This window comes from Macrobrachium nipponense, chromosome 24, assembly GCF_015104395.2.
Source record: "Macrobrachium nipponense isolate FS-2020 chromosome 24, ASM1510439v2, whole genome shotgun sequence".
Lineage (NCBI taxonomy): Eukaryota > Metazoa > Arthropoda > Malacostraca > Decapoda > Palaemonidae > Macrobrachium > Macrobrachium nipponense.
Window position 1 is genome coordinate 55,389,927 of NC_061091.1, and position 12,949 is coordinate 55,402,875.

Sequence of the window (12,949 nt, forward strand, 5' to 3'; positions counted from 1 at the left end):
AAGTTTCGGTTCATCTCTAGTAATATAATAGAATGTCCAATAAAGAAGTTTTATTCTGGCGGTATCGGGTACACCGCCTATCGGGAATTCATGAAACAGCTGCCTGAGAGAGGGCGCAGGCTTTTTTGCCAGTAAAGGTGAGTGTGTTATTTTTTTAAGTAAGTGCCCGGTTGGACACTAAGGGAATTGTAAACCCTGTTGATTTTATTTGACATTTAATTGTTGAATATTTTTCCTATGCTCCGTCTGTGTTTTAACATCTTGTAAGGGTAACTGGGAGATGAGTTCTGCCCTTTATGCTTTCATGCTATGTTTTTCTCCCACTTATGCATTATGTCCTTATCTTTTTTCTAAATGGGACCTTTGTTTTTTGTTTTTTCTCAGATGGATTTGTTATAGGTCACACGCTAAGGGGATTTTTGACATGTAGCTATGACTTGGGTCATGACAGACTTTGACATTATCTTCTGGGAGTATTAAAAACCATTAGAGCCAAAATGTATTGCCAATCTGAGAGATTCAATTTTCCGTTTACTTATTTGCTGGGAGCGAGGAAAGTCATGCGCCTTCCTTCTTTAATTGCTCTTTAATTTTTTTTATTAAGTTTGGGAATAAACTTGTATTTTTGTAGAACATGAGTTTCGTTTACCTTAGTTTAATTTGAACTATGACATGAAAATAGGAGAACAGGAGCAACTATTCACGGTAAGACTTTGCTGCACAGCTGCAACACTGGTGACCCTAGAGGTATTTATTTTCCTGATCTTTGAGGTTGAAATTTGATGGTAGGAGAAAAACGGGAAGGGAAAACACACACACATATTATATATATATATATATAATATATATATATATATATATATATATATATATATATATATATTATGGTATGTGTGCGTATATGAGCGTGTACTATATACAAATATATATATTATGGTATGTGTGCGTATATGTGTGTGTACTGATGTCATATGAACACAAAATGTTAAGTTTAGTAATATTATTAAGAAAGATTCATAATCAAAATACCCTATGTTTTTGAGTGTTGATTTTTCTTTTCTTTTTCTTGGTTTAATTAATGTCTGTATAACCCTCTTCCTGTTACCCAAACAGTACGACATTAGATCTAAAGCCGCTGTGAGAAAAAAGCCTTCTAGGGATTAGAGTGCATACCTAAAGTACTATTCATTACTACATTAGTTATGCCTATACCTAGAAAAATAATGTCAATTACTTTTAGGTACAAACTGAAAGCAATTGCAGACCCAATGAATGCATATGCTTACTACAGGCCTCAAACTGCTTGCAATTACTGCAAGTTAAGAAGAAATTATTTACACTGCATTAAGGACTACCTAAGCAAGCCCCTCGGATTCCTGGGAGTGCATACGTTAAAATAAGAAACTGCTTGCGATTAATAAGAGTACTACTTACCCAAGAAGCTGTCGGCAGTTTCATTAGGTTGAAAGGGCTTGGCAATTACTGTGAGCAAAACCCTAAAATCTGTGCACGACTCGATTAAGCATATCGTTATGAAACAGACTGCGATTACTAAAAAGTACATAACTTGGAAACTGCTTGCAATTCCTTTGAGCTTGATTTATTAGCGAAAAAAGTAAATAAACTTCGCGACAGTACTAACAGTTCATCATCGGATTGAAGAATTGTGAAGGGGAAAAAAGAAATGACGCACTGGCACCTCTTAGTATAAAATGAAATCAACTGCCTAGACTCTTCAATGATTTTAATTGGTATACAAACTGACGATTTTTTTTAATATCAGGATTTAAATTGTGAACCTCTTTCCTTCTATTTAGTCAAAAATACTATAAATAATTTGAAATTATTTACAAACGTGGCATCAATCCAAGACACTTAAAACCTTGCCGTAGAGGTATGGCTTCGTTCATATAGTGTATACAATATTAAGGAAACACCCAACTAATGTCCGAGATGCAATACTAGTCATACGACTCTTTTATATTAGCTAAAACTAAGTGTTCCTGTAGAGTTTGTTGATAGCCAAACAATAATCTTAAGAGGAATAATGAACAGAACATTTTGGAAAACATTGACTAACATGATAGATTTACATGAAGGCTTCTAAAAACAATACTACGTTAGCAGTGTTTTGCCTCCTACTCATACTGAACGCGGCCGTGCGTGTAGCTCTTTCCCCGGTCGTGAGTTCATCTGGCGAGGCGAGGGAGAACGGCGAAGCCGCGAAGCCAGCCACCACCATTTGGGTTTTGGGGCGAGCGAGCCGCGAGCGTGTTAGTGTGCGGCTGGTGACGGTCGGTAGTGGTGCCGTCGATACATTCGTACTCCTGGCCACCTGGTTTTCTTAAATTCTATAAATCATGCTGTAGGCACGTTTAGTTGCCTCTTTCAATAAGACCAGCAATCGATTTTAAGATTTTTCAATCCGTAATAAGCATTAGGCGAATATTACTCGCAAGAAAAGGGGCGTGGATATTCTAAGGCGTTTCTACGATTATTACTTGGGAAGCCAAGGGGCCCCACAGTGCTGCGAGTCAAGGAGGCGGCTGGTGGTCTTTCCTCCCCAGCGCATTCCAATGTTCTCGGACGTTAAAGTGACTGTAAAATATTCCAGCAGCTGATACTTGGTCACGAAAGTGTACTAGCACAGTGTCTGAAACAAGTGGTAAACACATGAGATTGTGACAATACTTCGGAAAGAAGAATTAGAAGCTGCAGAAATATGGACGTCAAAAGCGGCGTCGTTCTTCTGGCTTGCCTGCTGGCTATTTCCATCTCGCCTACAGTGGAAGGCTTTAATGTCGGTAAGGTTTTGTTTGCTTATTTTCTCATTGTCATTGGACTACTATAAACTTCATATTCCCTCTGACGTACTTCCTACAGAAAGGCCTCTACTACAGCAGCCCTCATCCCTCACTCTACGTTCACCCCAATTCTTTCACGTTTTTTCAATGAAAAGAGCAGCCATATTGGGTTTTAGTTCTGAATTAAAGTGCTGATGGCCACTGGCAATGTAACTAAAACTAACCATGATTTTAAAATGAAAATAATGGTATTGGTTTTATGAAAACAATGAATACAAACCATAGACTTAGACCGTAAATCTCTCCCTCAATAGGCTGTAAAAATTCTCTAAAGCAACGTGAAAGAAAAGTCTGAAATGGCCTCAGCCAGCGCCTAAGACTAGAACAGGAAAAAAAAAAAAAAAAAAAAAAAAAAAAAAAAAAAAAAAAAAAAAAAAAAAAAAAAAATTCGTTCCGTCTATCACTCGCTTACTGTTGGCTTTCGGGGCCTCAGAACGACACATTCAGGAACTCAACCTACCCCGAAGGTCTGCAGCAAGTTTCTGTAACGGTCACCAGCCTCCTAACTTTTATGTGACAGTCACGATGATCAGACTCTGACCTAAATTCAAGATCTTGGTGGATCCTTATTACTGTCCCTAGATGGAAAAGGCAACACAGCGTGGCACCGAAAGTTGTGCCTTGCCTCCGAACAGGTTTTCGTAGGTTGGGGGCGGGACCATCATGCAAATTTATGACCTCGGAGAGAGAGAGAGAGAGAGAGAGAGAGAGAGAGAGAGAGAAGGTGTAATTATGAGAGGGAAGAAAATTTCAATTACAATTGGGGGGAGTAAAGAACATACCCTTTACCAAGTAATTTTGTGAAAGCGACCTCAGAAAACGCTCCTCAGAAACAGCGTTATAAACTGAGCTCACTTTTCACAATACAACTCCCGAGTAGCAGACGCGTGCTTGCGCGCCGGCATAATGTTAGAACCAAAGGTCACCTAGACACAGGCTGCTGCTGAACCAAATGCTGTATGGGGATGGGTGCGGTTCTCTCTCTCTCTCTCTCACATTTACATATGCATGGTCTATCTAACGGTGTGTATATATATGTATATGTATATATATAATATAATATATACACACACACACACACACACATATATATATATATATATATATATATATATATATATATATATATATATATATATATATATATATATTAGACGTGACATTTTGATGTTACAGTCACCCTCATGAAATCCCGGTACCATATCTGAGCATTTCCTGTTTCGTAAAGAAAAAAAAAACATTAGACTTTAGGCGTGGTATTCTCAAACCGAAATAACAACCTAAACCCCACTAAGCCTAAAGTTATGGTCTGGATGATGTAAATGGATGACATTTTGACTTGTTGGAAACCGATCTGGGAAGGCTTCAATAGGAGCTTTGTACTGGGATTAAATTCAAAGTAGCGTGGGAAAAAAGATGGCGGAATTTATCGCCTGGATGATTCTATAAGGATATCACAAAGTTCAAGTTCACTGTTCAGTTTATTTTTCACACACCCGCAAAGATTCGTTCCCTTTGGATGTAATGGTACGGAATTTGAAATGATTCTCGAGCAACTGTCTTCCATCACATACCAGGCGAAGTCAGTAAAAAAGTGAATCGAATTTTTTCCGTCCCTTATTAAGAGGCCTAATGAAAAACACGACAATAAAGTGGAAACTCTCACCTGGATAACAAGTGGAATACTAAAACCTTCGGGAGAGACAAGTTCCCTCCCTTCAAGTGGCCTAATACTAGAGGAGATATCTTGTAAGGAAGGAGGTAAGTTTTAATGTGGATCTGACTGAAAACTGCCTTTTCCAGAGAAAAATATAACAACTACGATCGTAAGATACTCGTCTCATAATTCTGCTATTTTTAATCCTGCCATTTTTAATCATGTAGGGCACATCACCTACGGTATAATCTGGGATGAGTCTCAAACTGGTTATATATACAACCTGAATTTGTCACAAGGCCCATGGAAACCAGGAAAGATTGATAATATCTTTCTGGATCCTATTTTAATAAAAAGAACCACTCCTTGACTTTGGGCTTAGCCGGAACTACGAACTCTATATTTTTTACTTGCCCGTCATTGTGAAACTCCTAGCATACATAGTTCTCCTGTATGCTAACAAAACCATTGTTCTCCATCAAGGGGTGGAGATACTTTCCCATATTTAGGTAACTCTCTTTCATTCTCCCTTTAGTTTACACGGGCATGTCATTTTTCGTTTTCTGCAATTTTTACAATTACGAATATATATATATATATATATATATATATATATATATATATATATATATATATATATATATATATATATAACCTGGATGACAAAGTTAGTGACATTAACTTCAAAACAAAAAGGCACACACACCCCACCAACTAGAGAAGTTAGTTAAAAATGTTGATGGTTAAGTACTAATACGTATATTTCTTAATAATTTGAACAAAAGGTATATGCGATTTGAATAAAAATAGAAACTTTTTTCTCTTAAAGAAAATAGAAAAAAAAACTAACGTTGAGATGATTTAAGTTAACCCACTCGGCTACAACCTCAGACTGAGTAGTTTAACGTAGCCTCATCCTAAACCGTGTGTGTGCTCGAGTTCGAATTTGCTTACCGGAAGTTAGGTGTCTACATTTCGGATTTGGGACTTTGCAGTGATAAGCGTACATATAAATTTAGAAATCGAGAAAAGAAGATGTCACTGCGCCTATTCCAAATACGCTATAACGTACATATACACTATACACATTATATATATATATATGTGTGTGTGTGTGTGTGTGTCCGTGTAGTGATAAGCGTACTAAAATATTTAATTACATATATAATTGATAAAAAGTGACCAATAGGTTTTCTATAACGGACATAGCCGAAGGAAAATACTTGTTCAAAGACCCAGTTTCACTCACCTTCTATCGTGGATTTAAGAATATATATATATATATGTATGTATATATATATATATATATATATATATATATATATATATATATATATATATATATTTATACATACACATACATACCTTAAGCATTGCGTAGAGGTTGTTCCAAAGGTGTTTACATTTCTGTTTCTCAACCTAACCCACTACGACGGACTAATTTTCATACACCATATTCAGTTCTATGTCAAATGATGCACAACTGACTTCAGCAGACCGCTTGGGATTCAATCCCACCCTCTGTAGTAGTGAGCGAGTGTGTATGTGTATGCGTGTGTATACAAATATGTGTGAACATCCTATATTCATCTCGAACAAGGAAAGAATTCCAACACAAATGGAAACCTGAGACAATTTTGTTTCTGTGAAGGCTGAGAAGCCACAATGGACGAGAGAGAGAGAGAGAGAGAGAGAGAGAGAGAGAGAGAGAGAGAGAGAAACTGCAAGAAACTAGAAGGCGAATCTCAAGGCAACAGAAACTGGTCCGCAGATCGAGCGAGGTTCGAGAAACCAGGTAATAAAAGGAAGACAGAAATGGAAGCCGCCGCCGCCATCATTCTGCTTTGACATGCAGTCGCCAGCCCCGTTCTCAACAGCACAGAAGAGACAAGACGGAATTGGTTTGCCTGTCTAACTGTGAAGCGAATGCAGTATACGGAATAACGTTTTGACTGGTATAAGAGTAATGGAAGCAAAATATGAATATGTATAGATAAATATATATATATATAGATATATATATATATCATAGATATATATATATATATATATAATATATATATATATATATATATATTCCACCTCATTTTCTTTACTTTGACTTAACCTAACTAAAGTAGATTCACATCAACCGTGCATTTGATGTCTAGGCCAGTCCCTTACGACGCTCCTGATTGACTGTTGATAAGCCAATCACAGGGCTGGAAACTCTCAGTCTATCTCGAGAGAGTTCACATGAGTATGATTTATGTTCCAACTCTCCTGAAAGACATCAAATGCACGGTTGATGTGAATCTACTATAGTGCCACAGACCTTTCTTCCTCCTGTTTTCCTCACACGAAATCAGTCGCACGTGAAAAAAAAGAAGAGTATGTACATTATCAAATGTACCACTTAATTCAAATATACAGAATATTTAGCAAAAATATGAATTAACGGATTCCAAGCTAACGAGGAGGCTTATCATCTCTGTCTTTACTGACACACACACGAAGAAACGGTGTCAATCATTATCTGGCCCCTTGGTGCCATAGGAACGTCCAGAGGGAACTTCTTAACTAACAATGCTCTACGCCTCTTCTAATCTGTATCTAAACATAATAAACGACCTTCTAGTTCTGGCAAAGTGTGAGAATGCATTGATTTATTCAAAGATCCGGCCGGCTGGCGTTTTGCTTGGTGGCAACCAAAACAAAAGGGGGAAGAAATGTTCTGTCTTCAGGCTTAACCAGTTTTTTAACTACCGTGTCACAACAGCAATGGAGCTGGGAAATATTTCTCAAAGAAAATCTATAACATCATGCACGTTTGTTTTTGCTCCCCACTTCTCTCTCTCTCTCTCTCTCTCTCTCTCTCTCTCTCTCTCTCTCTCTCTCTCTCTCATGGTGCACGGGGAAGCACCAACGTCACTTGAAAGAAATGAGAAATTTCGGGTTCACAAAGCGGCCTGCGACAGACTCAAACAATAAATTATTTCCCTCAAAGTTAATCAAATGCAGTGGTCGCGGCAGGGGGGTATGGAGGTAGGAAAAAAACGAAAAGAAAAAGAAACTATCTATTACAATAAGAACTCAGAAAGCCAATATTACATAGCAAGGGTTTCTTGCAAGTAGTCTCTGTTAGCATTTACTAAGCTTGCACGTGATGCGTCCGCGTACGTCCTTCCTTTCACCATCAAAGGGTCCTTGCCATTAAAAATGTGTTGGAACTATTGTATGATAATTATCTGAATTACTTGAGAATATTCGTATAGAAAAGCGAATCTGGATGAGGGATTGGAAAAAACCGAAAAACGAAAATTGGGCTTGGGCATCACTTGTAAAACAGCTCATAAAATGGAGAAAATTATTTCTGTAAAAATTCACATAACCACAAAACCGGTAAACATTAAACTTGTATAGTGTAATTTTCAACTTTCAATACTTAAGAGTTTGTTATTTTTGTGGCAATGAAGAATAATCATTGTTTAAATCATACTTATGTTTGTTAATGCTATTTCGGCATTAATAATGTTTTTCTTGCATTGATCTGTAAGTTTTAGCTTGAAATTACCATTTTGAGAATTAATGCCGTCAAATCCCCAGATTTCGGACTGAATACATAATATAATAGCCGAAATTTCCCTTCAGAAATTAAAAATCCAGTGTCTACACTACACAGGCAGAAAAGAAAGTAACCACCAAGTGCCTGTTCACAGGCACTAGGCAAGTAGCTTTCCTTGGAGAGAGAGAGAGAGTCTCTGGCTATTGCTACGAACTTCCGTTACTTTTCAGTTTGCCTAGCAACTTGCCTTTTCACTGGAATTTCTAGAACATGTAGCATGATACATGCACACTTGATTTACTTTGCAACTTGCTGTCTGTAAATGAGCCCATAGCTGTCAGTTATACGTCAAGATAGATATATTCCCGCGTTTCATTAATATAATTTCTCTCTCTCTCTCTCTCTCCATGTACGAACGTTGTCCAAGCGCAGATGCCGTTATCATAATCGTGTGAGATATTAAATTTCATAGTTAGTTTGTTGACGTTTGCATGAGTAAGTCGGAAATCCTGCCTTTTGTGTCACCGAGATTGGCGACCTGATGGCTGGGGAGATGAGACCACGGGACAACGTTTTGATCTATTAAGAAGACGAAGAAGAAGAAGAAGAAGTATTCACTGTTATTTTGATAGTGGTACACACTGAATAACGTTTGTTAAGCAATTGAGATGGGAAAAAATACCCTTTTATGAGGTTCATTACTATTCCTAATTAATAGAACCTTTTCTTGTGTATTAAACTGTGATATTGTTAGAAATGAACTTGGAACTCTTCAGCAAGAACCTGATAAATAAAATGTGTTTCTGTATGATTTTGATTCAGTTTCATTCCCTCTGACGGACGATGAGGACAACAGCCCTCGGAAACCTCAAGTTTCAAAACATCTCTAACACTACGTCGAGTATTTATTTTTAGAAAACGTGATTACTCTTCATAGCCTTTATTATTTTATTAATCAACATGTGCAAACATTAAAATAAAACGCATCTCAGTGCTATTCAGTCTTCATGCTAGTTTTTGCACAAAAGGAAAAAAAAAGCAATATTTTTGATATATAAATTAAAAACAAATCAACATGGATAAATATATAAGGTGATATGTCAGAATTACAAAGGCAACGGTAACGTCGTCCCAACACAGTGTTAGACTCTTTTAGAAAAATATTGAATTGAATATGGTATGATTATTTCACAAAGATCTAGTCTATGGGAGTAAATTAAGTTTTTCGACTGAACAATCTTCGGTTTTATTTCTACGAGACGTGGCAGCGCCTTCAAATATCATTTGATTTTAAAGCATTTATGACAAAGCTGTACATTTCCTTTCCTTAGGATTCTATCCGATTCATAACAGCAACATTTGAAAAATCTTTTGGGTAAAGGGGCTTCTCTTTTTCAGTGCAGGTTATTTTCTAGGAAATTGTCTGCAAAATTACGTTACACACTTTTAAAGCAATTTTCTAGGAGAACACACTGAATAACATTTATTCAAGAAATTAAACTTTAAAATACCATTTCACGGGTTTTATGACTCAACCATTTCTGATCATCGTACAGTTTTTTTTTTTTTTTTTTTTTTTTTTCCCCAGAATGACTACCGGAATCTTTTACGAAGCAATTCCGAGAGAACTCGTAACACTCATTGTCGCGGCCGTCAACCTGTAATACATATTGTCTTTTTAATGTAGAGGCCGATGGAACGGGCAACCTAATGCCTTCATCTTTCCTTGGTCGAATAAAACTCGATTGGAAGACTGATGCAGCTCCCTCATTTTTCCTGGTCACTTCTCGACACATTGCTGCTCACTCCGAACTTTCAACGTGTGTGTGTGTTTCATTTTTCTATACATATATATATTATTTTTGCTGAAATTTCTTTTACAAAATTCCCGAGTTGAAAATACCAAAATCCTGGTAAGAACGCTAAATTGCCTTAACTATCTGGGTACTTCGAAAACGCAAATGAAAACTGCTATTATGTAGTCATCGATAACCTCGTCTGATCCGTCAGTTTGCAAAGTAAATAAATATAAAAAGAGCACGTAGTCACACATCACATCCTAACCATAATTACCGTCAATGATTGCTTGTTTACCTTCACATTTCCTTCTCCCACACACACACACACACACCTACCCACACCCACAACCCCGCAACCTACCCAGGACTACCAACCGGTCACTTAATTTTGTCATACTGCAAACTGACAAAGTAGATTTAACAAAATATTCTGCCCAACCACCAGTTTTTCATTCACTTTTAAAGAATATTTCAAGTAATTATGCAAACTTTCCAGGTTTTTTGGTTTCTTTGTAGAATAACCGCATTTCGACCCCACTAAAAAAAACCGTAACGTACATGAAATATTTATACATCATTGAAGAGGATCACTGACAAAAATAGTTTCATAAATACATATATGATGACAGAAAGGGAAAACGTACTTTTTGACGTACTGCCAAAGAAACTCCCAACCACTACAGTCACGAAAAAAGCATGATCAGAACGAATGAAGGAAATACATTGTAAAAACAACCATGCCTATTATATCACTTTGCCATGAAAGTTTACGAATTAGAGAGAGAGAGAGAGAGAGAGAGAGAGAGAGAGCACCTAAACATAACAATATAATAAAGGAAACGATTACTTACATATCATAATTGAGAAGATGCGCTAACTGCTAACAAATAACGCTCCTGATAACGCTATCTCTTAAATTATTGGAGTGCCATTGATTTATCGAAGGGTTTCCTCTGGAGACTGGTTTGGCTAGCGCGCGCGTGTGCGTGAGAGAGTGAGAGAGAGACCACAAACCATGAGTAAATTTAACCTTGCAAATTGAATCTTCGATACACAGCGCTTATATTAAAGGCCCAACTTTTTACATATAAGAAAGAAGAGTTGAACACAGAGTTAAAGGCCCTGTTTTGTTTAAGAAAAACAATTGCTGCTTTAACTGGCACCGGAAGCACTAAGATCGGTCTGTACGTGGGGTAACGCGGCCCTAGAACCACCCGAGAAGGGACAAGGCTATGGGAACCTGATCTCCAAAGTCTTATAACATTTACCGGTGTAAAGCAGATTTATTTGCTATGTTTCTTCTGTGGAGTAAATGCTTCCGCCTACGGACTGAAAACCACACCTCCAAAGCAAGGAAATGCGCGCTTGGAAATTTATGAGATGAGGGTCTGGTGTAATCAACAATGGACCACAACAGGGCCTGTGAAGGTACTTGAATGAGTCACATGTTACTCCACAGGCTACATTATCTGTGTTGACCGAGTGAATAACTAAGTTATCTGGCGTAACAACTACGAGGTCTAGCTTTCGTTTATGCAGGATCGTTTTTCTGCTATGAGTCAGTAGCACCGAGAAATTTTGACTGGAGGACTACGAGTTGAATCAGTTAACTGAGGAGTCTTTCTCAGTCTCTTTCTGCTCTGGCAAAACTGACTTCTAGCCCCACACAGAATTGACATTCGTGACTCGAGGTGCTCATTAGTCACAACATTATTCAGTAAATCGCACCCCACACATTGTTTGAAAAAGGTTAAAGTAAGTTACATGTGGATGTTTCAATAGGGTGCGATGCAAGAAGCCCTGCCCCCTTCTCTCTCTCTCTCATCCTATCCGGCGACCTCGGAACACATGGCTTACCCTTGGAGGAAAATGGGGCTTACCACCTCTTCCCTCACTGAAGATGACAGAATTAGTAATCATCGATTCTAGGATGCTACTCGCCGGCTTTGACATTCTCTTCCTGCTTCCGTTTTCTCTGAGCTGAAGAAGGTATTAGGTTTCCGGATTCCATTTTTTAAATTGACATTTAAGCTCATTACAGCACTCCCCTATAACCCCTTGCCTGCTTTTAAAGTCTTGCTTTACTGTAGACATACACCAATATTCAGCTATACCCATAGGTCATCTGGGCACTTCTGTCTGCAAAGTACTCACGGATACCTGGTGCACTGCAGGCGGGTGACTTGTATAAGTCATTCCTTTAGGAACACAGCAGCCAAGACACTAAAAGGCAAACAAATTGTAAAGAAAATAATCATATTTTTGAATTCACAAGCCTACTGAGAGAGGAACTGATAGGCACTATAAGGCTCGAAACTTGTGAATTTCAACACCTTCGATCCAGCTGGGGTGACAAGGTTGCGTTCATGGTAATAGCAGCAGTATCCGATTAGTCTAAGTCGTTCAGTAACACAAGAGAGAGAGAGGTTGAATTAATAGCACATTTCGTGCACTTTGTTTAAAACAGTATGTGTAAAATTGAAAGCCTAACCCACTATGACAATCATTCATTACATGCCTCTCAGGGCCTGGCAAAGAATACTAAAGTTTAACAATCGACTGGACGTGAAATAATTTTAGCTGTATGAAATTCTATTTCATCACTCAAAGATTAATAGTATATCTTTTCTGAATATGATCATATTTCATCTTCCTTGTAAATTATTCGCTGCAGGTCTCAAGTTCATATTAAACACCATTTAAAGCAATCAGCTCCCCCCTTTAAATACGAAAATTAGCACTGTAACTTGTTACCAAAAAACCATTATTGCTACATTTATCAACTCGACAGTGAATATGACATAATGCTTGGGTAACATGGCATTGAAACGTATAAGGCGGAGGAGGAGCAAATATGCTTTGCCTATTGAGAGTTGATGAGTGACATACTGGTTGATTGATGAATGTCTATCAGGTTTCTAAAGCCGCTGCAGATTTCTTTTCTTCTGAATTTAAGTGGTTTGGAAGCAAATGTTTGAGGGAGATAGTCTTCATGCCCCTAAGGACACCCCTTCCATATTTACAGCGAGATTTACGAACTGAGAGAGAGAGAGAGAGAGAGAGAGAGAGAGAGAGAGAGAGACGC

General features: G+C 37.8%; 1 protein-coding gene across 4 annotated transcripts in view; it reads left to right on the top strand.

The window, feature by feature from the left end:
* The first annotated feature begins 2,220 nt into the window (after positions 1-2,220).
* The window catches only part of LOC135205645 (proline-rich protein 2-like), a 47,544-nt gene continuing 36,815 nt past the window's right edge, over positions 2,221-12,949 (top strand). For 2 of the 4 annotated variants that reach the window (XM_064236463.1, XM_064236464.1), the window contains exon 1: positions 2,221-2,804. In XM_064236463.1, coding sequence (XP_064092533.1) covers positions 2,723-2,804 — 82 coding nt within the window. In that variant the 5' untranslated portion in view covers positions 2,221-2,722. The remainder of the gene's footprint in view (positions 2,805-12,949) is intronic. The other 2 variants (XM_064236465.1, XM_064236466.1) reach the window with 1 other exon arrangement.